The sequence below is a fragment of the Pteronotus mesoamericanus genome, unplaced genomic scaffold (genome assembly GCF_021234165.1).
Source record: "Pteronotus mesoamericanus isolate MK-2021 breed Mesoamerican mustached bat unplaced genomic scaffold, CSHL_Meso_final contig_130, whole genome shotgun sequence".
Lineage (NCBI taxonomy): Eukaryota > Metazoa > Chordata > Mammalia > Chiroptera > Mormoopidae > Pteronotus > Pteronotus mesoamericanus.
Genome location: NW_026555060.1, coordinates 25,041,673 through 25,068,246, shown reverse-complemented (window position 1 = coordinate 25,068,246; position 26,574 = coordinate 25,041,673). Strand labels below are relative to the sequence as shown.

Here is a 26,574-nt window from a genome sequence, read left to right as displayed (position 1 = left end):
ATATTTTCCCATATAGTTGGGAACTGTTTATATCACCCAAATGATAACCCTAAATTTCAAGTTTGTAAAATAAAATTTATTCATCAAATTACATATAGCTTAATCTAGATAATGAGTCATAAATAAAACTTCACTGAAATCATTTGTCTACTCATATAAATAACACCAAAACTGTGTAGAAAGGAGAACTGATACAACCTAAAGTTTTACAGAAAACTTTGGGTGCGTATTTATTTTTTTCTGTATTTGCAAACTTAATCAGTCTCAGGACACCTTATACTTAATCTTTTGTGTGTGGTCCTCCAATCTAAACTATTCTGACTTTTTAGGAATACTAGGCTACAAGATATATATAAACTCCTGTTATAATCATTTAGGAGAAATTTATAAAAATCATTAGCTAAGTAAGTTTATAGACTGGGGAAATGTTTGGCAAGATATATTATTAGAGGAATTTAAACCACCAACTAATCCACACATGGGCTGAATTCCCCAAACACATAGGCAGATAAGATGACAGAGACATAGCACATGGAAATAAGCATGCAAATAACTGACGGTCTTTCTAGAAGTGTGATACGACATACTGTTTCTTCAGCTACTCTAAATATCTACAGAGACGTGTGTGTGTGCGTGTGTGTGTGTGTGTGTGTGTGTGTGTGTGTGTGTGTGTGTGTGTGTGTGTGTAGCAGAAAAGGTGGTAGGAGCAGCCAGACTAGATTTAAGCCCGCTCTGTTGCCATAGGAGAATCATTTTCCCCTGACACATGCCTCCTCTTCTAGAACATCCCGTACTGGCTGATGGGCCCGCCATCCTCTGGGTCACCGCAGCCAGAGAGAACTGGGAGTCGGTGTGGATTTCTCCTTTATCCCAATGCCCCTTTGCGTAGTCAGTGCCCAAGCCCAGCGCTTCTAATCTCCTTACCCTCACTTGATCGCCTCCCCCACCCCCTGACTCCATTCTCCCCATCATGCCTTTAGTTCAGTCCACACTGGATTCAGGAAATTCAATCTCAGGAAGCAGACCTTGCAGCTGAGTCAGGAGGGACAGAGGCAAACATGGTGCCATAGGGTCTCATCCAGGCAGGGACAACCAAGTGGGGAGTCCTGAAGGAGGGGGCATCTCGAAATGAGGCTTAGCCCGCTGAAGCAGGAAGGAGAGGGTGAGAGAGGCGAGGCCTGAATCACCTGTTCCTTTCAGGGGAATGAAACGAACATGGGTGGGGGGTGGGGGCGGGGAGTGGGGAGTGGGCAGGTGAGCACTAGACAGCAATTCCTCCCCTGCGTACTCAGATGGAGGAGAACATGCAATTTATAAAATTTCCACAGAGCTTGTTTACAAGGGAGTCTGAATTCCATCAAGCAGGTAACTTTCTGCAATTAAAGTTGAGAGGGTCAACATCAGACACGGATTTAAACTCTCATTTCTATCATGTTGTTCAGTCCTATCATATCAAGGACTGAAGACAGGGAGACAAACCAAAGTGTTCCACACAACACAGGAAGCTCCAGAGGCTCGTGGTTACCAGACAGATAAGCCCACATGCCTGCTCAGGCTAATTTGAACATCCCCACTTTGTAGGAAGAGATATCACCAATTCTATTTTCCTCCCATTCCTGGGGTTCTGTAAGCAATGCCCAAGCTTTTGATAAAATGAATAAAATTGCATTGATTCTGGGTCTCAGATCAAATCAAAAATATTCCTGGATTATCCACTATGGACAGAGCACCAAGTGAAGGCCTCCTGGAAGCACCAAATGTATCCTCTGTGGCTGTAAAGTTGTGCCGGCATCAGACCAATTTAACTTCTTGCATCCACACACACTGTCAGGATGAAATAAACAGTCCCACCAAAACAGCGGGCTGAACAAAGTTGAGTTTACAGTCTGTCTGGCAGAGAGAGGCTCCTTACTTGGGGAGTCAGGTCCACAGGGCTCCCAGACATAGAGAGGCCAAGGCACAAAGCTAAAGAGGGGGCAGCGCATCGAATCAGGCAAGATTCGAGGTCAGGTCACTGGAAGGGCCACAGAGAAGGGTGTCAGCCCTTCTCTGTAATTTGAGGCTTTCATTTTAGAGCCTGGTTTGCACAGGCCTAGAAGAGGTTGTGGGCAGCATTCCAAGGGGCCTGGGGTCCTTCAGGAGATCCACCCATATGTGCATGCCCCAAGCGTGGCAAGATTGCAACTTTAATCATAGACACAATATGATAACAATAACCACCATCAAATAACTTGCATCTCTCAACCCTGTTTTATTTGAATTACATGGTTGTTTTTCAAACTGAAGGGAACTTTCAGCAAGGGTTCTGGGATTGTAAAATATGTACCTGCCTCCCTAGTTGTTACCTTATGGCATTTAACCATTGTTCTTTTAAAAAAAAATATTGATTGATTTTAGAGAGAGAGAGGAAAGGAGAGGGAGAGAGTAAGAGAGAGAAAAACATTGATTTGTTGCTCCAACTATTCCTGCATTCATTGGTTGATTCTTCCATGTACCCTGACCAAGGATTGAACCTGCAACCTTGGAGCATCATGATGCTCCAATCGAGTTACCCAGCCACAGCTAACCATTATTTTCACACTTCCTGTCTCTGTCCTTAATTCCAAAACTAGCTTTCCAGACAAAAGGTCTCTAAGTCGGAATGCCATCTTCTAGGCAGATCAGACAGATCCTTAAAAAACTGTATTGGTGCCTATGAAACTCAGGCATCAGTTTTACCAGCTCAGCCATTTTCAGTCATTGAAAAAGTGGTTTTGTTCACCCTAAATTGATGAATTTCTATTGAAGCGTATGTTTCTCTAACACACACAATAGACTGGCACTTGGCAGTGATTTCAACAAGAGAGCGGGGCCAGTCTGCTGTCAGAACAAAGCTGAGAGAGCAGAAGCAAGCCAGATTTAAACGAGTTAATCTACAGAGAAGTCTTTTTCTAAAGGCTGTTACTTAATAACAAAACCAGCCATCCTCTCCTTCAGGTTCTAAAGCTGCCTCCCCTCTAGCCCATCTGCCCTGAGAAAAGCATGTCTGTCTAGTCTAAGGGAACCAGAGAACCAAGCTACAGCTGCAAGGGAACACCCAGGCCTAAGAAGTGCTGCTCTTACCTGGTTAAGGTGTTCAATTCACTCTCCCTCCAGAAGGCCCAGCCGCACCGCACCTCCTGCTGACCCTGGCCACCGGGAAACCTGCGCCTTGGCATCAACCCTGATCCCCGTCTGATACACGCTCAGCACCGGCCAAGCTGACCTGACCAACCCCAACTCCTGCCTCAAAGAGCCAGGTTCTAGCTCTTGAACCCAGCCAGGTATCTGCTCCATTCTGATGGGAAGGTGGGCTCAGGCCAATCCCCTCTCTGATCATGAAATCCAGCTCGATTAAATGGAACCTCTACCACCTCTACCTAAAGGAAACATGTCTGGTGTGTTTGTGTGTGCGCACGCCTTTCCACACTCCTGGACGCATGAAGAGCGGCTCTATCCCTGGGGGTGAGACAAGGAGGCAAGGACCCCGGAGCGGCTGTTCTCAACGCTGATTTGGCCACATGTTAGAATCACTGCCAGGGGGAGGGGTTGCTTTGTACAATTTCCAGTGCCCACCACAACCTCCAACTCTACCTCAATGGGCCTTGGGTGGGGCCTGGGCATGGGGATGTTCCGATGGTTTTGAGATGCAACTAGGGCTGAGAACCACTAATGTGGAGAGGAAAAGGCAGAGACCACGTGCTGAGGCTCCCCTACGTACCCAGATGGAGGAGGACATGCAATTTATGAGCAGTTCCTACCCAGGCCCCTTTCCTGGGCAAGATAGTCTCTGAGGCTCCACGGTAACCAGCAGACCAGCTTGTTGAATTCTGGTACCATGTTTCATGCAGACAGTGCCTCTTTAACCAGTCGGAGCCTCAGTTTCCCCAAGCATTAGGAAAAGGGCTACTCTAAATTTGCTTCTGTTACTTCTCTCAGCCCCCAATTTTCCAGCTTTCTGAATCTCTTTCTCTCTTCATCTCTTATTTAAATGCAGACTGTTTATATCTTTGCCTTTCTAGTCCTCAAAAAAAATGCTATGTGTTGCCTTGAAATTAGATTTGGATAGTGTCTGCCATCTAAGTAAATAATGGCACAGAAACTATGAGCTCTATAATTTAACCAGGATATATGACACTGATAATGTGACAGTCCCTAATGCATAAAATACCCCATTCCTGGGACCAGAGCTAACCATTCTGCTGGGGGACACTTGTGCTCCATCATACATGTGCTGCCCCTTGAATGCCCCAGTCAGACCAGCAGCTTCTGCTACACAGCACCTGCCCTCCACAACGCTTGCCACTTTCAGTTCCCTCTGAGCTTGGTGGAATACCTACTCATCAAGAAGAAGATTCATTTTGGAACTATTTTCAGAACAAGTATAAAGACATCCTTAAGGATATATTAGCCACATTACTTTAATCCAATAAAATACATAAATCTCTCACCCTGCAATAAATTCAGCACATAAAATAGCAAGCAGTCTCTCAGATGGGCCTACTTGGATGAAAAATAGCATGGAAATAGACAAATGATCAGGGTACAAGGCAGAATTTGGAGAAAAGAAAGAAAACAAGTCTCTGGGACTTCATCTACAATGGTTTGTTATGGAAAGTACCAAATAATTTTTTATGTTGTTTCAGAAAACTTAAACATCTAGCAAGCCTACCCAACCTCCATAATCAACCGGTCATCTCCCCGTGGCCATCTTAAAAGCCCTCAAACTCAGCACATCTACATAAGAACTCATTACCGACCCTCCTGTGCTTGTATGTTTTAATGCAGTTAAAAAAGGTCATTACCTACCCAGTTACCCAATCTGAGACCTGGCAGTTATTCTAGAATCCTATCTCCCCTCAACCATCTCCCCACTCCTTCCAAAACCCTAAGCCCTAGAGATGCTATTTTGTGCACACTCATATTCGTCTCTTCTATCCCAACCCATGGCTCCTATTTAAACGTGCTGCTTCCCAGACTCCTCCAGTGGCCTCCTAACTCGAGGCGGGGAGTCTTGTCCCCTCCGATCCGTCCTTCTACGTTCTGCCACAGTAATCTATATGAAACAATCCTGATAACACTACCCATCTCATTGAAACCTTTCCCTGGTTCCCTACTGTCCGCAGAATGACAGCCAAGGTCTAAAGCAGGGTATACAACCCCCTACGATCTGATCCTCCGACCTCAGGTCTCCCATGCCTCACCTTGAACCCTCTGACCTAGTCTGATGAGCTACCTGGAATTCCCAGCGCACCAGACCGCCTCCCATCTCCCAACTTGGGCAACTCCTTCTGGTGGAACGTCCCTCTGCCTTTCTGCCCTCAGCAAAATATTCTCATTTTCTGGGCCCACCTCTTCCACAATACCTTTCCTCAATCCCCACCCCAAAGAAAAAGCTGGGCAGCCCTGCCCTGGACCCCCTAATCAAACTTCGCTCACAGTATCTACATTATCACACGTGTTTAGTAACAACCACGAGCTCCTGGAGGACAAGAATTGTGTCTTACCTTTTAACCTCTGTGCCTGCTGATGCACAGGAATTTAAGTAATATTGGTTAAATGAATAAATGTGCCGATGACAGCATTCTAACAGTGGTTCCCAAACCATTTTCTTTACAACTCAGATCCTTTGCTTCTCACTGCATAAAATGTGGAACGGCCTCTTCCTCCACTTCTAAGTCATTTGTAAAGGACCCTCCAAAAAAAAATCATTTATGGAGATGTATCATCTTCTTATCTCCTGAGAAATCGTTTCTTTGTTCTGTAGTCCTAAAAGAAGGGGTCGTGTTTCTAGATCTTTCAAAAGCTGATGGTGTGAAACTATCAAAATGAGTTATTCTGAGTCCTTGGCCCTCGCTGTTTAAACCCCTCTCCCTGGCAGTGATGGTTATTTGAGTGAGACACGAGGTGGAGACACTAATTAAAGCAGAATGACTGCGGCGTAAACGAACATAATGCATGAAGTCTATCTCCACGTCTCCTGCCCCTGTAGATGAAAAATAATGCTGGCTTCCCTGGATTTGTGGCTTCTAAGTCAATGAAGGAGTCATATAAAAATAAGGGCAGCATCCTCGATTCAGTAGCAGGCAGCCCCTGTGCCCAAAGTAGGGACTCTGGAAGGCTCTGGGCCCTCGTCTAGGATTCCATCTAAAAACGTCAAATATCTGCAATGTGGCAGCCACTGAATACCTAGTAAATACCCTCTTCTCCAAGTGCTGATTTTATACTAGAAAATTTAAATTAATGTTTCATTAAGATAGCATTTTCCTGCTTGATGCTAATGTAATTTGTTTTCCCCAGTTCTCTTCCATGGAATCATTTCAGGCAACCCTCGGATAATCTGAAACTATTTGCATCCCAAAGAGACAATCCAGGAAACCTAGAAACCATCTAAACAACCAAACAAATAAGTGAAAACCCTTACACTAAGGAGCTATTCAGAGCCATCTGTTCCGGAACACACTCCACAGAGGACAGGGAACAGGATGGACTCTCCCGACCACCTTGGTGGCGCTGGGTTTGTACTGATGGCAGCAGAGCATCGTGCATGGGGCCCTCTGGGTCCCTGAGGCAGAAGTGGGGGCTGGGTTACTCAGGAAGAATGAATGGGCGTGACATTTTGTTTTTAAGACCCTACAAGGCTTGTTCCCATCCTGTTTTGCTTATCTGGACAGGATTCTTGTTCTACGTTGGTTCCAAATCCCAAAAATTTCAAGGATATTTCTAACATCTTTTATTAATAGACGTTCTTAAAAATTTCACAGCACAATACTCAGACACAACTCCAAACAAGGAAAAGCAGGTACCATCTACGGATTTGTTCCCCCAAACCCTGGGAGACCCAGGGGAGGGCTTGACCACAATGGATACCACAGTAATGACAGGTCATTGTCTGGCTGGGTCCAGCCACCTTGGAATGGCCCCGCGTGTGCCATTATCCTAAGGGCAAGATTTGGATTCATTTCTATTACACATGGGGAGTAAAAATAAAACTCAATCAAGAGGTAAAGCACTTAAATAGTGAACTCTTTGGGACTTGCTGGGTGCCAGGTGTGTGGCAGAAAGTGGAAGACCCCTCGGAGTGTGGAAATAACACTGGTGGGGTTGGCATTCCAGGCTCTGCAAGGCACTGAACAAGTGACTCTGTTCTCTGAGCTTCATTTCCTTATTATAAAATAGAGCAGCAATAACAGCAATACTAGTAGCAGTGGTCATGGGAGCTACCCTTTACTGAGCACTTACTGCACAGCAGGTGCTGTTGAAAGCGCTTTACAAACACTGGTGCAGCGTCATTTCCCTTCATCCTGAGGCCATATGTAGAGAGATGATTAACTTCACTTCACAGAGGAAGCTCAGAGCTCAGTACCCAGCTCAAGGCCACCAGCTAGAGTGACTGTCAGGGTCTTAGTTCAAAACCAAGTCTACTTGACTGCTGTGATGTTAGAGGGAAAAAATAACTACCTCAAGCCACTGCTACAAATGTTAAAAGACATAGATGAGTGGTTGAAAATTGCCCTGAACGTACTTCACGAGCATCATCATTAACAGAGCTCACCCGCGCCCAGCTGGCCAGTGTTTGGACTGCCCTCTTTGAGCTCTGGGAGGCCAGCACCCGCAGCCTTCTCCCTCCCTTGGATCAGGGACCACCGATGACCCCAAGGCTGTCGGGGAAGAAGGCGGTGCCTCCCAGCACTTACTTTCTGAGAACGGCTATCTCATTCTCTATGCTGCTTTCTTTGCCCTTCAGCGCCTTCTTAGGAATGCACTTCACTGCAAAGAGCTTTCCAGTTGCCTTCTCTTCGGCTAAGACCACTTCAGAAAATGCCCCGCTGTGGAGAAAGAGGGAGAAAAAAAGTGGTTTAGGTTCAGGAGTTTGGGGTTCCACAACGGCTCCTCTAATCCCACTACCAAAGCTTGAGCAATAATAGCAACACGAATACCGCCAGCATTACTGTTACGTTGTTATCCAGCATCACTCCTGACCAAACTTCTTTATGTGAACAAGTATACACGTGTAAATGCGCCCTCATGCAAAGGCGCATGTGGATGTCCACATGGGTTTGGCTGCCTCCCTGTGCCACCTGCCACCCCGAGGACAGTACTGCTGCAGTCACTTGGGAGCAACCAGAGAAGCTCCCAGCAGGGTTCCTACAGGAAAAGATTGTGTTCACCTGAAGTTGTCTGCACCCCCACCCCTGAGGAGACCAGAAGTCACACTAAAATTACTAGAGTCCTCACGGTACTTTTCATCCCAAGAAAATTTAAGAGCACTTCACAAACATTTCATTAATTCTTGCAGATATGTAAGGATGTAACCAAAATGTGAATTAGCGCAATACATGACATTGACACCGGGTTAATTAACTGGTAGGAGGGGCATGCGAGTCTTCAATAACTAGCTTGCTTCTTTATAAACAAAACAAACAAACAAACAAAGGCTCAAATGATGCCCTGACTGGGAGACACTCTCCCGCCTGGAAATAGAAACTTAACTCTGCAAGGGCAGAGCAGCGAGCTGACAACGGAGCCAGGACTCGAGGCCAGACAGCCCACTTCTCCGGAGAGGCCCCTGTGGTGAGTGAGCCCCAGAGCCAGCACCTCAGTGGCCGTCATGCCCCTCACCCGCCCACCCCCCCACCCCCACCCCCACCCCCACCCCCCACCGCCATGTCCTGTATTTGCCAGCAGGCAGGACCTGGGAGCCACACTCAGGTTGGGGGCAAAACATCCCCAGTGACTCTGACACAAAAACATGCTCCTCTGTTGTCCACTCCAGATCTCAGCACCCTGGATCCGTGCACACGGGCCTAGGAAAGCCACGAGCCCGCTGAGTGATCCTCTGTGCCTAGACTTACTGTTATTTCCTCAGAGAGACACTAAACATGGCTTCTACGCAGTTACAATGAGAGACAACCCCTTCTGCATCCAAAGAAACCACTGGAAAGACCGATGTCATCTCAACACCAGTGCCTCAGGGGCTTTTCTTCTTCAGGCGACATCACAGAGATGCCAAAGCAAGGAGAATGCACTTTTCTCTCCCTCTCCTTGCCCCTTTGAAAGGATACGCATCTGTCACAGACCAAAGGAAGCGAAATAGATATTTTTAAAATCCTTTCCAGTGAGAGGAATCCACTCCACTGAGTTCAGTTAACTGCGTGTTTGTAAGAACACTCCTACTGGAACATTAACTCCCATGAGAGAAGTCTGTCTGTCTTCAAGGTCTGTATCTAATTATATAAACCTGAGAAGCAGGAGATGGGCGTTCCACAAGAGAACCAAATGGAAAATGTCAAAACTAAGGTGTTCTGCCCAAATTCACAAATTACCGGCCAAGCAGGATTCTCCCCTCACAGTACCACATGCTTCCCATGGAACCAGCCAGAAGAACAATTATGAAATATAAATACATGAAAACCCACAACAGATTTATCACAGAGTGATATATGGAATAGGACATTCTCAGTAACACTTGGTTACTGCCAACAGCTTTTGCCCAAAAAGACCAATTCACACAATGTCAGCGAGTCCCCTAACCCAGGCCCGGTCCTCCCCCTGGCTTCTGTCTCAGGGACAGACCAGATGGATTCATCTCAAAGTTAGTGAAGGTTCTTAGATGGAATAAACTGGGGGCGACTACACACATGCTCCCTTCGTGCTATTCTCCAGGAGGTGGAACAAAAAGTATGCTGGAGAGAAGAAAGATCAGTGAGGAGAAACCAGGATTCTAACACCGTGGGTGAGGAAACCCAGGCACTTATCTTCAGTATCCCTATTTGCCACTCAGGTCCCTGATGCTGACACCATCACAGTGGTTTCTCTCCTGAGTCGGTTGGATTTACTACGTCCATGTTCCAGAAGGTGGAGAAGCCCTTTAGCAGTGGCAACCAAGCTGCCAGAGCTCAGATGGAGAACTGCTGGCAGACCCCACTCTGCATCCACCCACGCTCCTGCCTCTTCAGGATCTATATGAATAGCGACAGACTCCAGCCAATGCAGAGGAGGTCCCGTGCTTAGCTGTAGCTATCAGAAGCCCATAAGGGAAAAGTGATTCCTTGTTCTGCGGATCATTCTTTCCGAGTGGAAAGTCAGGTTTCTGTGTATCTGCCCTTTGACCATGACATAACAGGGAGGGGACTAGAGGTCACCATCAGATCCAGTGCCAGTGGCTGCCACAGGAAGCTGAGATCAAGGTAAGACAGTTCCTGGACCAAGTCTCTGACTTCAGGAGGGATGACTATCTGTGACCCTGTGGTGAGGGCAAGACAATGAGGCATATAGATCCATAAAGGGCTTCACGAACTACGCATCTGGGGGCTTGACAATGAGGCGCCTGGGGAAGGGCCCAGGGCGGGCCCCCGAGGGCCCAGAGTGTCCCTTGTGACTCCAGGAGTCTCCATTAACAGTTACTGAGGAGAGTCACCAAACCAAGGTTATACAGTCCCATCATCTCAGACTGAAAGTCAGCCTGCAATTCTACTTTTGAGTATAACCCAACAAAACTGAAAGCAGGGAGTCAAACAGATATGTCTATACCCATGTTCCTATTGTCATTATTCACCGTAGCCAAAAGGTGGAGACAACCCAAATACCCACTAATGGAGGAAAGGACAAATACATGTGTAGACACACCATGGAATACTCAGCCATGAATGGAATTCGGACATAGGTTACAACATCAATGAACCTTGAAGACCTTACACTAAGTGAAACAGGCTGGAATCAAATGGACAAGTAGCGTATAATGTCATGTATATGAGGTACTTAGGGTAATCAAGTTCATAGAAAGTAGAATGGTGGTTACCAGCGGCTGGGGAGGGGGAGTCTGTGTTTGATGGGTACAGAGTCTCTGCTTGGGAAGATAAAAAAGTTTTGGAGATGGATGGTGGCGTTGGTTACACAGCAATGTGAATGTGCTCAATGCCACTGAACTGCATATTTTAAAATGGCCAAAATGGTACAATTGATGTTACGTATACATATATTACCATGATAAAAAATAAAAATAAATAAAAAAGTCTGCCTGGTTCTACTAAATGGCATCATCACCTGAGGATAGACACATTGCAAAAATCCAGTAAACCTTTTTATTCATTAGCTCCCTAAAGGAGAAAGAAAATCTAGGAATAATTGAGGGAACCAGATATTATGTACTACTTGATAGCGACACAGGGCTTTGGCATATGTCAACTAATTCGATTCAACAACCTCAAGAAGTGTAGAGGAAGTAACTATCCCCTCCATTTCACAGATGAAGACTGAGGCTCAGTCACAGGTAATAATGGGCAGAAAAGAATATTTAGGTTTTATAACCCCTCCAAGTTGCTTTTCAGTACACTGAGCTGGACCGACGCACATTGCTGGCTGGGAGCCTGCCTCACAAGCCTGGAAGGTGCCAGAAATGGAGGGTCGGACTGTGTTTGGGGGAGCTGCCACCCTCCCTGAGTGGGCAAATCCACCTGCTTCCTTATTTAGCCAAACAATGATCATTTACCTTCTTCGAGTTTTCCAAAGAAAAAGCTCTCTGGTCTTCTTAAAGGGTATAAAATTAGCATAAATTGTTATTGTTCTTGCAATAAACAGAAATCACTTGAAGACACTTCCCTGTTCCAGGAAAGCTAATTAAAAACATCAGAAGCAGAAACTCATGAATGAAGAGTGTGGGCACTTTCAATGTAATTACACAACAAAATGATGTGTGTCCCCCTGTCTCCGTGGGAGGTAGGCTGGGAGGGGGCTGGTGGCAGGAAGGAGGACATGCAAGAAAAATTGTTTGAGAGCCCATAAAACCTTCAGACAACCAAAAAAAAAAAACCCACAAATTTCCTAGGAACATAAACTGGGACAGAGAATTACAAAGTTTTAAAATACAAAGAGGTCAAAGCAAGTCGCTCTCTATCATCTGTGAAATACAAGCAGTGTGTATTTAAAATGGAATGTTAGAGCCATCCAGCCAGGCTGAACTGCACTTGTATCTTGAAATGGCAGCCTGTGGGTGGCCAGCTCCCACCTGGAACCCAGGCCCCCTGCTCTCTGCAGTCTGACTTCTCCCCTCTCCACTGCTTGACTATAATCAAAAAACCTGGGCTCCTTCAGGGTGGGGTCTCCCAACTGCTCAATCCAGTGGCTTTTTCTTGTGCTCATCCTATTGGTCTTTGTGAGACATGTGAGGGTCTTGGCCTCCTTCCTAAAACTCTCTCTTCTTCTGGGTTCTGTGACATAGTTCTCTCCTTCCACCATTGTCTCTCCATCTTCACCTGCTCCTCTTCCTCCCATCAAACGCCAGTGATCCCCAACGTGGCACCCTCAGCCCTCCATTCATCCTATTCTATACTCTCCCCCTGGAAAAATCTGTTGTTTCCAGTTTCCGCCTATCTCCTCAAGGTCCCTTGACCTTTATTGAAATTTTATTGAAAACCTCTCTCATGTGCAAATCTCATCTTTCCAACTGCCGACTGGGTCTTTCTAGATCAATCTCCTGACGAGGCTCTCCAAGAGCACCATAACAAAGTAAAAAACAAACAAACAAAAACAGTGGCATCATCTCAAAACTTCTCTTTCCTCCCTTCTCTCTCATTGCTACTGACCCAGAATCGTAGCCTAGAACCCCCTCTCACTCCTCTCTCTCATTTTCATCATCAAGTACATTCAGGTCTTCTGGCACCAAGACTCTCGAATGGCTGTCTGTTCCATCCGTATCCCACTGTTCTGGTTTCAGCTCCAGGTATTTCACTCGGGACCACTCCAGGACTCTCTTCTGGCTCCTCTGCCCCCAGCAAGCTCACCTCCCACCTGCTACCTCCAACCTGGGACTGCAAAGATCTATGTTACTACCCTACTTAAAACTTTGAGGTTTCACATCTACAGGGGATAAAGTTTTAACTCCTTTGCCAGTTACCCATGGCAATCAAAGTTCTTCCCAAACGGACCCCACACTTGGGAGCTCATCTACCCCTGGCGCCATCTTCCCCAACACAACCCCCACCCCCTCCATATGCGCAGGCCCTCCACCCAACCACCTCGGTCAACGGGCAGCTCCTAAACACTCCCGGGCCCTTTTGTACCACTGGCCTTCATTCAAGTCCTGCCTACCTCCCCTTTCCTGGAACACTATTCCCATTTCTTTCTACTTGGCAAAATTTCATTTATATTTTAAAGGGCCCAGCTGGTATATTTGCTTCTCTTTGAAGGCTTTCTCATCTGCTTCCCAACCAGACAGCATGAGGCCCTTATTTTCTTCAGGTAGGTGAAAGCCAACACACACTCAGCTTACACCTGCCTGAACCCACGGACGTGTTCCATTGTGGTGCTCTCTGAGCCTGCCTGCATGGCAGTGGGAGCCCTAAGTCACTCCTTCCTGTATCCCCATGCCTAACAATACTGGCACCACCTGCCACTCGAGGCAGATTTGACGATCACCCTCGTTGGGGGCTCTCTTCTGATCCCCCCCCCCCACCAGCTTTCCACATTCCCCCTGTGCTGCAGGTCCGCAAAAGAAATGATATACAGTGATCCCCTCTTATTCGTGGTTTTGTTTTCCATAGTTTCAGCTACCCGCTGTCAACTAGTCTTGACTGGTAAAACTATTAAATGTGTGAATTTATGATATGATTCTTCTCCTCATAAACCTTTACCCTTGTTAAATAAGTAAAATTTGTTGGGAAAGAGGGGAGGTCAGATTTTTATGGAGACATTAGAAAATACATAATCATGAGAAACACAAAATTCTAGTGTTTTGCAAGTTGCATTTTTCAGGTTGTGACATACTTGATTTTTAAAGAAAAATATTATTCTATTTAAAATAAAAACACCCACCAAGTTTCCATCTAAATTAAATCTCTATGACAAATTACTGAAAAGGTCAAACAAAAAGCTATTCATGAAATGCTAAACACATATTTTTGGCTCCTAAAGATAAGCTGTACAAATAACAAAAGTTGAATCCTTTCCCTTTTTCTTCCACATTTCAAAGAAAATCAAATCATCACCTGGAGGCAGCTTACTCTGAGGCAACTTCCTCCAGGTACCTGAGAGGAAATAAACAATTTTTTTTTTAAAGAAACTATTTTTGTTAAAGATTTTATTTATTTTTTAGAGGGGGGAAAGAGGGAGAAAAAGAAGGACGGAAACATCAATGTGCTGGAGAACCATCCATTGGCTGCCTCTCGCATGCCCCCAACTGGGCACCTGGCCCACAACCCAGGCATGTGCCCTGACCAGGAATCAAACCAGTGACCTTTCAGTTTGCAGAACAACATCCAGCCCACTGAGCCACACCAGTCAGGGCAAAATAAACAATCTTTTGAGAGCTGCATTTTCAAGACTCAAGGAAAATGGTCACATTTTCTATATTGACTAAAGAATTCTAGACAGCTATTTTTTACTTTAACTTCATAAATGATGGCTGCAAAAAAAAAAAAAAAGGCTGTTTTGTTTTGTTCTATCCAGTTGGTTTTAAGAATGGAATCCTGGCATAGCAATGGTAGCCTGTCTGTACCATAAAGCCCACCCTGGAGGCATGAACCCAGTCCTACAGGAGTGAGACGATCCAGCTCTAAGAGACCAATGGGAGGCAAAGAAAAGAAGTGGGCCTGTGCTTTGGGAATTTCTTACATCCCCACGTTCCTTGAGCAAGCAGCACAAAAGCCATGTGCCCTGAGGATGCTTTGGCTAAAAACAGACATTTAAGGGTTTTGGAACTAAAGATAGACATTTACCTTCTAGTTGTTAAAAAAATCCTAGAGCTCTTCTAAGCACCTTACCTCCAGAGCTGCTGCTATATATTGAGATCAAAACTCAGAGCTAAGACAAGCCCAGAGATGTGCTGGCTAACCACCTGCTCACTACCAATTATTATCATAAAAAAGCAAAAACAAGAATCTATGGATTTTGTTTTCCCAGTTTCTAATGACCTTTAACCTGAAGTTAAGAAAACTATCAGATAGCATCTGAAATTAGTAGTACATGGGCTGGAGCCTCTAAGTGCACATAATTTAAAAATAAATTATTTTCTCATGCAAGAGAAATTTAATCACAAATGGACAAACATTTAGACTTTAACGACCTGTTGTGATGAGCTCATTTCAGGTGTTCCACAATGTCTATCCAACTGCACTGGGAAAAGATGCCCCTGATTTTCAACAAGAATCAGGAATTCCAGAGCTGTCTTTTTGATTCACGGCAGTGCACTAAACTGATCACTCAGTAAAATTATATCCATCCAAAATTAGACCAAGAAATCAGATGGTGCTGAAATGATCTGCCCTACTGGCTTGGAGTCAGCTATTACTGGATCATTGCCTTTTTGAGCTTTTTTGTCATTTTACATATAAATCAGATTGATTGTGTTATTAACTTTAATAATGACATTGCCTCTAGCAGACTGCCATTACTGTGCTGGGCAACTGGGCCAACAGACGTTGCCCCCAGTTCTTAGACCATAAATTAAAATGTTCTTTTCCACTAAGCACATTGTTTTCTCCAGTGTCATTCCAGGGCAATATTAAGTCCTGGTTTGGGGGGTAGGGGGAGAAACAAAACCTAAAGATTAAAAAATGAAGTTGGTGATATTTGGTTTTAGACAATAAAGACATGAACAGGCGCCTTTTAGACCTACTGTTCCAGAGAGGAATCAATTCTTAAAATACGAGAGCCTGTCTGTTAACCCAAGCAATAGTCTTACTGACCCCAGAGAATGCAAACAGATAACAACAAGCATGGATGGTCTCAATGTCTGAGCAACTCTCCAGGCAGAAATTAGGCAATTCTGAAGTGACATCAGCTTTTTTTCGTGAACTCTTCAGTTTAACATCTTCAATAATTCACACATCACTAATGACACTCTGTAGTGCTAATTTAGCCCCTGACCAAAAGAAAACCACACGCAATCTGAAAAACAATGCTCTGCCAAGCAAATGAAGCAAAAAAGTTTTGCTTTCATGTGTTTCAAGAACAAATATATGTGCATGGAAATTGGTATCCTACCTAAATATAACATATATTCATTATAGCATGTCTTCTAAGACCTTCTACTTGACAATCATAGAGTAAGCAATATGTTCACTAAAAGTATTAATTTCTTAAAAAATAACCTGTAACTCAGGCTTTTATTAATTTGGACCCGTGTTTCACTAACCAGTTCAAATTAAAGACACATCCTTAACTTAAGTAACACATTGAAATAGGGAGAGTCCTAATAAAAATAGCTATTTTTTTCACTGAAAAAATTCCATCTTTCTCTTCAACTGGTAAATTCCACAATGACTAGCAACCTTGTATAAAAGAGTCAAAAATCATGATGCAATATTTTTAAATATTCACATGATCAGCCTGATTTTTTGCCCAGATAAATTCTCATTCCATATACATCCCTGTATCTAAAACCACAGGAGCAGGTTTGGATATGACAATGCTTGTCACAGGGAGAGGCTTCACAACACTAGCACAGTCACGGCCTGTGACATCTTTGCTTTCTTAAGATTTTTCTGTGGTGCTAAATCTTTACTGTTAATTGTTTCACTGATCCAAACACAGAAGGCAAGTAAGTCCCAAATGAGTGCATACTGCCATCTTCTAAAGAACATGCTTCATTAAATAGCACAACTTTTTCCCCTTCACTTCTCTAACAGGGTCCCATATTTTATCTCTGCTCTTCTCCAGTCACTTGTGAAAGGCTGATCTGAAACCCAAGTGAATCAGTCATTTTTTTCTTTGCACACCAAAGGGAGCATTGATAAAATCGTGGCTTGGGGAGGTGGTGGCAGGATAAAAGATTCAGTTCTTCTGGGATTACAGACTCCTTGTAGCCACAACTGAAAGGCTAATAACACTAAAAGGCACATTAAGTGTCAGTGTGGGTTGTGTATGTATTTGGGCAAGGGTAGAGTTGACTTGGATGACGGGGGTAATGACTTGGATGAAACTGGAACTCCCAGCGCACTCTCCAGCTTTCTTCACCAGTCGTGCATACCTCCCCGTGGTACTTCTCATTGTGGTCTTCACAGATCTTCTGTTTGACAAGGATTCTCCCCACATGGATGGCTCTTCAGAATGACCCTGCCCTTTCTCACTCCCACCCCTTATAGCAGGGATCCAGACCTATCAGACCCCCGTGTCCCTTTCTCCTGTGACGGCTACAAAGGTACGATGTCCGCCTAATGCCAAATACACAGTCTTTGGAGGGGCGGGAGGACATCTTTGCCACATGGTGAATAAACCCATCATCAGGAAGCTGGGGGGATATTTATGATTAATCCCAGCTGCCTACCCTTCATGTAGCCATGCTCACTTGCTGGGAGCCTCTGAAAGTCCCTTATTTTAAGCACTCTTTTAAGCTTATTCTAACTCTTGTTCAGGGCAGGTATATCAACAGGTAACTTGAAAGAAATGCTTGTGAGCTCTATGCCAACATCAGTGTACTCTAATTAGCCTTTCAAGCTCTCTCATCAAAAAAAAGAAAATGCGCAAAACCCTAGAGTCATTAATGTTATAATAATTACTACATTAAAGAGACATTTGGCTGTATCTACATAAGGAAAATAGAAGGCCTATCATAATCAGGTTTAAAAGAATCAATGAAAATTTGAAATAGCAAAACATTGAAAATATCCTAAATATCCATCAATAGGGAGCTGGTTAAGTAAATTAAAATCTAAAATTGCAACGAAGAACTACACAGCCATTTAAAATAATAAAGCAGATTAATGTGTGCTAATATGGAATTATCCCCAAGATATATTGTTAAGTGAAAAAATAAATGTGCAGAGCAAAGTGCCTATTATCTTCCCACTTGCAACACACACACACAGAACATTGTTGCCTGGAGGGAGGTTGGTTGGGAGATTTAATTTTTACCCATTTTACAATGTGCATGAGCTGTTCTTCCATTAAAAGTTATTTAATGATGTGGAGAAATTTTGGGGAAAAGAAAGAGAATAATCAATAAACATCTATGCAAAATCACTCTCTGGCTACTTTAAGCCTTGTACTAGATGTTCTAGCTGGATTAATACCCATTCCCACCATACAGCCAAGTTCGCCCCACGTGCCTTCTGGATGCCCGTCTAAACAGGACTGGTGTGCTGGGGTGACCAAGCCCTCTCAACTTGGCTCACAATTAGCCTGGACACCTATCCCACTGAAGAAATTCAATCGTTTTTGAGGAAAAGCTTTTCTTCATAGAGATCTTTCATAAATACCACCAATCATAGAGATCATTCATAAACAACACCAAACTTTCAAGTTCCCAATCAAGAATGGGAACTTGAAATGAAAGGATAAATATGTGTCAACAGACAAAAATGACAGGGAAGTAACAAGAAAGGCAATCAGACAAAAACAGAACCCATTCCAGAGCCAGGCCCTGTCTGACTCTATACACATGAAGGGAGTGTGCAAGGATGGTGTTGGTTTATTGTGTACAACACAATGCTGAGGACATACTGTGTGTGTGCGTGCATGTGTGTGTATGTGTGTATAAAACACATCGTTATTATTGACAACACTACAGAATACTATGGCAGACAGAATAATGGTCCCCTAAAGATGTCCATGTCTTAGCCCCTGGAATCTGGGAATGTTAATTTACAAGGCCTCTTCCTTATTGCCTTTATATCGCACAGCTGTGACTAGGTTAAGGGTTTTCGTATGGGGAAAGCACAGTGTCCTGGATTATTCAGATGGGCCCAAAGTAACCACGAGGGGCCTTACAAGAGGGAGGCAGGAAGGCCAGAGTCAGAGGAGGAGATGGAGGCCAGAAGCAGCCAGAGTGATGCCACTGCCAGAAGCTAAGGGAAGCAGGCAGCCTCTAGAAGCTTGTGAAGGCAAAGAACGGGTTCTTCCCTGGAGCCTCCTGAAAGCACACAGCCCTGCCAACCTCTTGACGTTAGCCCTGTAAGACCCACTTCTGAGCCTCTGACTGGGGCTATAAGATAATAAATCTGTGCTGTCTTCATCCACCAAGTGTGTGGTAACTTGTTATGGCAGGAACAGGCAACTAATACAGATTCAAATCTGTATTATTAGTATTTATCCCTATCTTACAGATGAGGAAACTGACCTCATCAAGGTCCCAGAACTTGTCCAAATCTCCAAGCCAGCACCCGGAGGTGCTGGGATCCAAACCCAGGGGTGAGGGAATCCGGGAACACTGCCCCTGGAAAGGCTGCCTGGGATCGCCCCGTGGCCGCTGTACACATCAGGTGGCAGCTGTCAGGGCAACAGGCAGTGAGAAGGGATGCGTTGAACAAATGAGGGACATGAACAAAACTGATTACTATGTGGGATTCTTGATCCAGTCACATATGTGGGAGGTAATTATTTGTGTTCTACATCATTTTGAACAAAAACTGGTAAGTGTGCTCCCTGACAAAGTGATACAGCTTTGCCATGCAAGAAACTCATTTATGGCAAATGGTTTTCCTGTAAATGATATAAAAGATAATTTCTATCTTTCTACCTTGAAAATTCCCTTCTTTCTTTTTACATGAGTGATTGCTTTGTAACTGGCTGAGTCTCCGGCACTATAAGAGTGGAACGCCCTGCACATCTATTCACTGCTGAGCTGCATTCTGGACAGTTCCACACACAAAGTTGTAGACAGAAGTTGGTTAAGATGCAATTATTCTGTGCTTCCTTGTATGTATTGAGAACCATAACCAGGAAGACAGTTTATTGGCAAAGAATGAAACTTCCCTAACCTAAATAATCATCACCATTACCATCTAAACTGCTTAGGAAAGCCTTACTAGAAGCTTATTTTTTAAATATTTCCCAACCATTTTCTAATTCTACCCATAACCCTACATAATAACATTATTCCCATTTAACAACTGAGAAAACTGAAGTTCAAAGAGATTAAAAATTTTGCTAAGATAATATATCGTAACCCTAGCTTGATGCCAAAGTCATGCCTTCCCATTTTTAAATGCTGCCACCGGTCTGGGTGTAGTTAATTCCATAATTCAGAAAAAGTAAGGAGAGCAGGTGGAATGCATAGGTTTTTCTCAGTGAAGTTCTCCCCCCAGATAATATAGAAACCCTCACCCATACTGTGTCAATAGCAATCTGGGCTATGATGTGTAGATTTATGGAAACCTTCTTATCCAGAAAGCCCGCAGATGAAGCCCCAATAGCTTGATCTTGCTTCTGAGTTTCAGAGAGGGTCTGTGCACTTCAGTCCCAAGGGCTGAAGGCAGGAGGTTCTCTTCCCTCCTACTTCTAGAACCCACACCTCCGTTAAGGAGAGTGGAGAATTTTTAATTTCCTCTGTTTGTGTTCCTAAGATATTCCTATTAAGCAGCCCAATTAGGCCCCCTCCTTTTTGCCTTTATATCTTAATTTTCTACATAATAATTTTCATTCTTTTCAAAAGTATAAAAACTCAGTAGACTCAAGATTGACCCTCCTGTTGCCCCACCTGCTAATTGCTTCTCTCTCTCAACAGCCCACACGTCTCATTTTTCATTTCCTGATTAATAGAGGTGACATAATCTTCCAGCACAAGTGACAGCTTCTCCCGTTTCCTACAACATAATCACATTAACATTGTCTCAGCTGAAAGAAAAGGAAAGTTCACGCGTCCCTGGGCATTAGTGCCTTGGTATAAGGTATACAGCTTTATTCACCATCCAAATCACGCACACATAAACTACCAATCAGTTTGCTGTGAGGTACTGATTATAACATTATTCCTGGCCAAAAATAACAGTAAGTCAGCCTAGTGGTTACCCACAAACACAAAAGCTCGTTTCCTGAGATACCACTACATGCAAAACGAAGGCCAGGAGCAACGGGCTATTGTTCACTGAGCTTCTCTCAATTAATTACTTGGCCATGAAAGTTATGACCCATCGCAGAGAAGAGGGAAATGAATGTAGGGGCTACTCCACCTCTGCCAGCCCTCACCAGTCTCAAGTGACAGGAGTGGTGCCCTGATGCTCTGATCCCCACAGAGGCCACCAGGCACTGGCTCTTGGCTTCTCTATCAGGGCAAGAAAAGGCACCATCGGCCCTGTAGCACATCTCTTTCTCCCCGTGCGAGGCAGGCTGCATCCTCTAGAAACTCCATGGTTCTCGCTCCTTGGACACTGCAGTGTTCAAGGACAGGCTGCTAAGACGTGTGAAAAGTGAAGTACAGGCAACCCCGCCCCCCCGCCCACCCCGCACAGAGGGATTCCGCAGGGCAGGGTGCAGAAGTTCCTAAGGATCATCTCCCCAAATGATCCCAGTAAAGTGCTTGTGCCATTTCTTTGGGTTAAGGGACAGACTTACTGACATCTCCTGTAAAACCCAAGTGTATTTCCCCGGGGAACATGTCACGTGGTGACTTGCACACCTGCTCAGCAGGGAATCCTTAACGACAATGGAAACAATCATATTTTGATCCTCAGTTAGCTCTGGCCCTGTGAGGATGAATTTCACTTTCAAGGAAACCTGAACTACCAGCTGTCGCTGACCCCTGTCCATGGTATACTTGCTTCGCACTGCTTCCTGGAGGTGGCGAGGGACAGTGGCCAATATCCCCTGCCTTGCTGCTGTCTCGGTGAGCTGGCAGTAGGGAAAGAACTCAGGCCGCTTAGGCGGCAAAGGTGCAGCGAGCATTCTCACATGCCAGGCCCTGAGGATAGAGGTGAAGGGAAGGAGCTTTCTGCCCCTAGAAGCTCCAACACCAGTGATGCGGGAGGAAGACTGCAAACAAGTACATGTGTCAGGGGTTGGTAAGAGCAAGAAAATGAGGGAAAGGCAAAGGAACAAATGTCATGTACATTTGTACATGGGTGGCCAGGGCAGGCCTCTTTGCTGAGAATTGAATGGAACAAGAAAGCAAGCCTTGAGCGTGTCTGGAACACTTTTCCAGGTGGAAAAAACCATAAGGGAAAGGCCCTGGGCTGGGGAGGGCCCTGGCTTGGTAAGAGGAGGACAGATGGCCAGGGTGCCTGGGGCCATGTGAGGGAAGGAAAAGACACAGTCCAGGAAATCCAGGCAGAGCATTAATGCCCCTCGGCCGTGGCAAGGGTTTGGCAGGTTTGGAGTGGGAGGCGGCAGTTTCTGAGAGATGTGAGCATACACTAGTTGTAGAATACATCTTTCTTCTGTGTGTGTGTGTGTGTGTGTGTGTGTGTGTGAGAGAGAGAGAGAGAGAGAGAAATAAATAAATAAATAATTTAAGAATCAAGTCCCTCATTGGCTTCACAAAAGCCATCATTCTAGCTAAAGTAACTAATCACTTTCATGCCCCCTGAAGAGTAGACCGATGCTGTTTTAGTCAAAGTTCTGACAAAGCAGTAACAGGCCCTTTTATTCTCCCCTAAATGATTGATCCCATGAAGGTGCTGAGACTCAGCCTCTTTTTGCCTCAGTGTTGCCACCTGCAAGATGGAAATGATGCTCCAGCTTCTGCTTCAGGTAAGAGGTGCAGAGGCGCACTCCAGGCCTGCTCTCAGACCCCACCAAGAGGGCAGACTCGAATTCGAGCATCAGCCAGCTCCAATTCCCACACTCTGTCACCAGCAGGTCTCCTGCACAGCACTGGCTGTGCGCAATTCCGCCTCTTATCACTGATCTGCCGGACACCTCACAATTGGTCTGTACCACCACAGTCCCGGCCTGGAACTGGCACTTCATCCTCATAATGACAAAAGTCATTTCATATAGCAGCCCAAAGTTATGGAAATATATCTAAACACACACACACACACACACACACACAAAACTAAAATGATTTAACTTTTTTTTCATTTTCCACATACTTTGATGCTCCTGAAAAGTATGCTTAAAAATAGCAACTAGATCCACAAACTGTTTTCACCATTAAGTCAGATCTACCTCACAAGCAGCAGCAAAATGAGCTCCTTTTCTCTCATCATTGCTGCCTTCCTTTCTCTCCCAGGAACAAATCTCATAAATGACAGTGCTGAAGAACTAAACAGATCAGCTGTCAGTCTTCCGGATGCTTCAGTGCTGGCATCTTTCCTGAGGATAAACATCAGGGACAATTACACTGACCTTGCTTCTTTGCTTGACTTTTAAACAAAAACCCTGGTCAGGTCTCTCTCCCAAGTGGGAACAGCCATCAGCTGGCCATGTCTTCTTTAGTCTGCAAGCTTCATATTATTTGAACAAAAAGATCAGAGTGTAAATTTTAAAAAGGAAAAGATGAGAATATATGTCACATCACTGTTTGTTGGCAGAGCATCTGATCTGATACAGCATCCAGGCAAATGATATTTAGTGACTAAGTTCCAATGCCTTAGCCATGCTGTAATAACATGTAAAGAAAACCTGGATGCTTAAATTTCCAGGTTAAAAAAGTACAATAAAAATGTTGAAAATATTTAGGAGAAAGTAATTAGAAGGCATGCCTAAATTAACCTTCTTAAGCAGACAAAAACCTAAGATCATACTGGAAAAGAGAAAATACTCAAATCTTATGAATAAAAACATAGGGAATAGTAAAAGATACTGTAAGCAAAGTAAACAAGAAAAAAAGATAGGCTGGGTTGGGGTGGAGAACTGACTGCAACACATAAGACAAAGGGCTACTGCTATCCTATGACAGCAAGGACTTCGCCCTACGGGCTGCCTGAGGCCCACCTCCAGGGTGCTCTGCTCACAGAAACCACGCCCAGTGGAGACACTCCGGTCCTGCAAACCCAAGTGGGCAAGGATTCAAACACACAGTTCACAGGATGCCCAATGAGCATATGAACTGATACTCCACCTTACTGGCCATCCAGAAAACGCAACATAAAACTGCGACAGGAAAGCGCTCTTTTCATCAGGTTGGGAAAATGTCAATTTACGTGGGAAACTGGCTGCCTATAAATTGCCACAGTATTTTTGAAAGTAAATCTGGCTATTCCTGTTAAATTTCATTTTAGGACCGTGATGTGTATAAAGACGCTTACTGTGGCACTATAAAGAAAATGGGCGATAACGAAAACAACATGAATTTCAGTAATGATGGAACAGTACAGCCGTACTATGGACGATTACATAGCTATTGAAAAGAATGGGTTAGAGATATATGTATTTATCTAGAAAGATGTAATATTCCAGCTTATCTAGAGGGATATAAATATCCCAAACAAGAAAAGTAAGCTATGATAGAGTCATTCAGTGGAATACTCTGTAGTAAATTAAATGATGAGTCTACATGTATTAATAGAGATAAATCTTGAAAATATAAGAATGGGTGATAAAAAGCAGATTACTAAAAGATACCTACAGGATTGATTCCATTGGTGTCACTCTATAAAACACACATATACACACACCAATAACACTAAGCCCTACGTTGCTGGGCCATGTAGTGTATACATATGCAGTAAAACTATAAAGACACACGAAAAGAAAGCATAACACTTCAGGCACAGGTTGACTCCAGAAAGGGAAAGGAAATGGGATGTGTATCCATAACTGTATCCTGTACCCGTAAGTTTTTTTGAGAAATCTGAAACAATGTGGCAAATAATAAATCAACATTTGGTCAGTTGGGTGGTGTGCACATGACAGTCTGTTCATGTATTTTTCTGTACTTTTTGATAAAGTTGAAACATTTAATAATTTTTTTAAATTTAACAAAAGACAGAGTTGAGGGCATACAAGGAAAGAGGCCCCATGTCCCCATTTCACTAGGACAGTCCTAGTTCATGCACACCATCCAGCATCATTATTAACAAGCCCAACTTCCATTCCCAACAGCATCTGGAGCTCTTTGATTATCCTCTATGAACCTGTGTCGTCATCAGTACAACGGTGACAGTGACAGCACCTTGCTCATGGATTGTTGTGAGGATTAAATGAAAAGATGGAAATTATAGATTCACTCCTTAATGTGATCAGTAAACATTAATTATTTTGATGAGGTGATAGACCCTAAAACAAAACATTGCAAGAACTCAGAGGAAATAGAATAAAACTTTCCTGGACAAAACAGAGTGCTGAATCTATGCACAGCAGAGGTATTTGAGCAACCTTTGGGGAATGGGAATTTTCTAGAGTAAACTTGGACAAAGGGAAGGGAGGGCCTTATCTAGGTTCAGACTAAATGACCAACCGTGTTAGAATATAACCACAGAGGCTTGGCAGCCCTCAGAATGACCTCTGGATGTTGGCCCAAAAGTTTGAACTTTCACTCCTGGCCTTATTATTTCTTTGAACTGATTTCACAGAAGACTTCTTGGCCATTCTCATGAGGAGGGCACATCACTTAACCAGGGTACAGTCAGCCACTATGATGAAAGAAGAGAATAAAGTCCTTGCTTTTGAGTGTTTAGAGAAACTGGATCCACAAATACCAAGGCCCAGAAGAAACTGAACAAATACAACAAACAAGTCATTGTAGAATTAAGAGCTACACGGGGTAGTTTGGACAAGAAGTTGGAGAATGGAGAAAACAACTAGGGTGTCATCAGACTCAGAAGAGACAAGGCCTGACCCATGTGACCCAGAACAGGAAGAATCCTCATAGGAAAAATGAGTAGGGAACTTAAATCAGCTCTAACTAAGATTCTTCCTGGTTTTAGTGTCTTGACGTGCCTTAACATCTTTCACAGTAACAGAAGCAGGACATTATGGGGGCAGCAATGTGTCCGGTGGCTAGCTATCCACTGAACCCAGCTAAGCCTTGCAGTTACATGTGGCCATGTGACTGAGTTCTGACCAATGGAGAATAAGCAGATGATGTGGGCCCCTTCCAAGCTGGCTCAGAAATACCTGCCATATGACTCCATTCTTGTTCACCAAGTGCCCACTCAATGCAGAGAACTCCAAGGTCCTAGAGGTGTCTCAGTCCCTGTGTGGAAGACCTACTGCCAACCAAAGACATCTGTACTAAACTCCGATGAGAGAAAAATGAAAGCTATTGTGTTAAACCACTAAAATTTGGAAGTTTATTTATTACTCCAGCTAATATTGATATACCAAACTGCAAAGTTACAATTCCCACTTCCCTTTCACCTAGAAGTGGCCAGTGAGATTTAAGCTAAAGTCATCACGTGACATTTAAAAAAGAGCTCTTTAAAGAGTGTTGATTTGGCATAAAGCATATTCTTTTGACTCTTGCCCTTCTTTTTCTTCTAGAATAAGGACATGATGGCTGGATCTCCAGCAGTCAGCTTGTGATCCTGAGGATAGAAGTTCTTGCTAATGATGATAGAGTAAAAAAAAAAATACAAAGAACCTAGATTCCTTGTGTCTTTATAGAGCCACCATGGTAGCTCTGGATTCCCTGTTTTTTACATTATTCTACATGTGGTAATAAACCCACAATGTGTTTATACCAAGTTAGTAGGAACTCTGTTACCACCTGCCAATTCACTCCTTTACTAATAAAGTGGCCATAGAGCTACCCAATGAGTATGGAGGGTCTGTGTCTTATTTAAGAGCAGTAGTAGGAAAAGTAGGCCACGGCAAAAATACAGAGCCACTAAAATCATGGCAGTGAAGACTAAAGAAGCATGGAAAACTTTATCTAAACAAAAAAGTAGATTAAAAAAGTAGATAAAAGTAGAAAAGTAGATAAAAGTTTACTAAAGTAGAGTACAAAAAAGTGCTCTG

The 26,574-nt window shown here is 44.0% G+C and overlaps 1 protein-coding gene across 2 annotated transcripts in view; it reads right to left on the bottom strand.

The window, feature by feature from the left end:
- The window catches only part of CAMK1D (calcium/calmodulin dependent protein kinase ID), a 396,613-nt gene that overhangs the window by 234,410 nt on the left and 135,629 nt on the right, over nt 1-26,574 (bottom strand). For both annotated transcript variants that reach the window (XM_054593597.1, XM_054593590.1), the window contains exon 2: nt 7,716-7,847. In XM_054593597.1, coding sequence (XP_054449572.1) covers nt 7,716-7,847 — 132 coding nt within the window. The remainder of the gene's footprint in view (nt 1-7,715; nt 7,848-26,574) is intronic.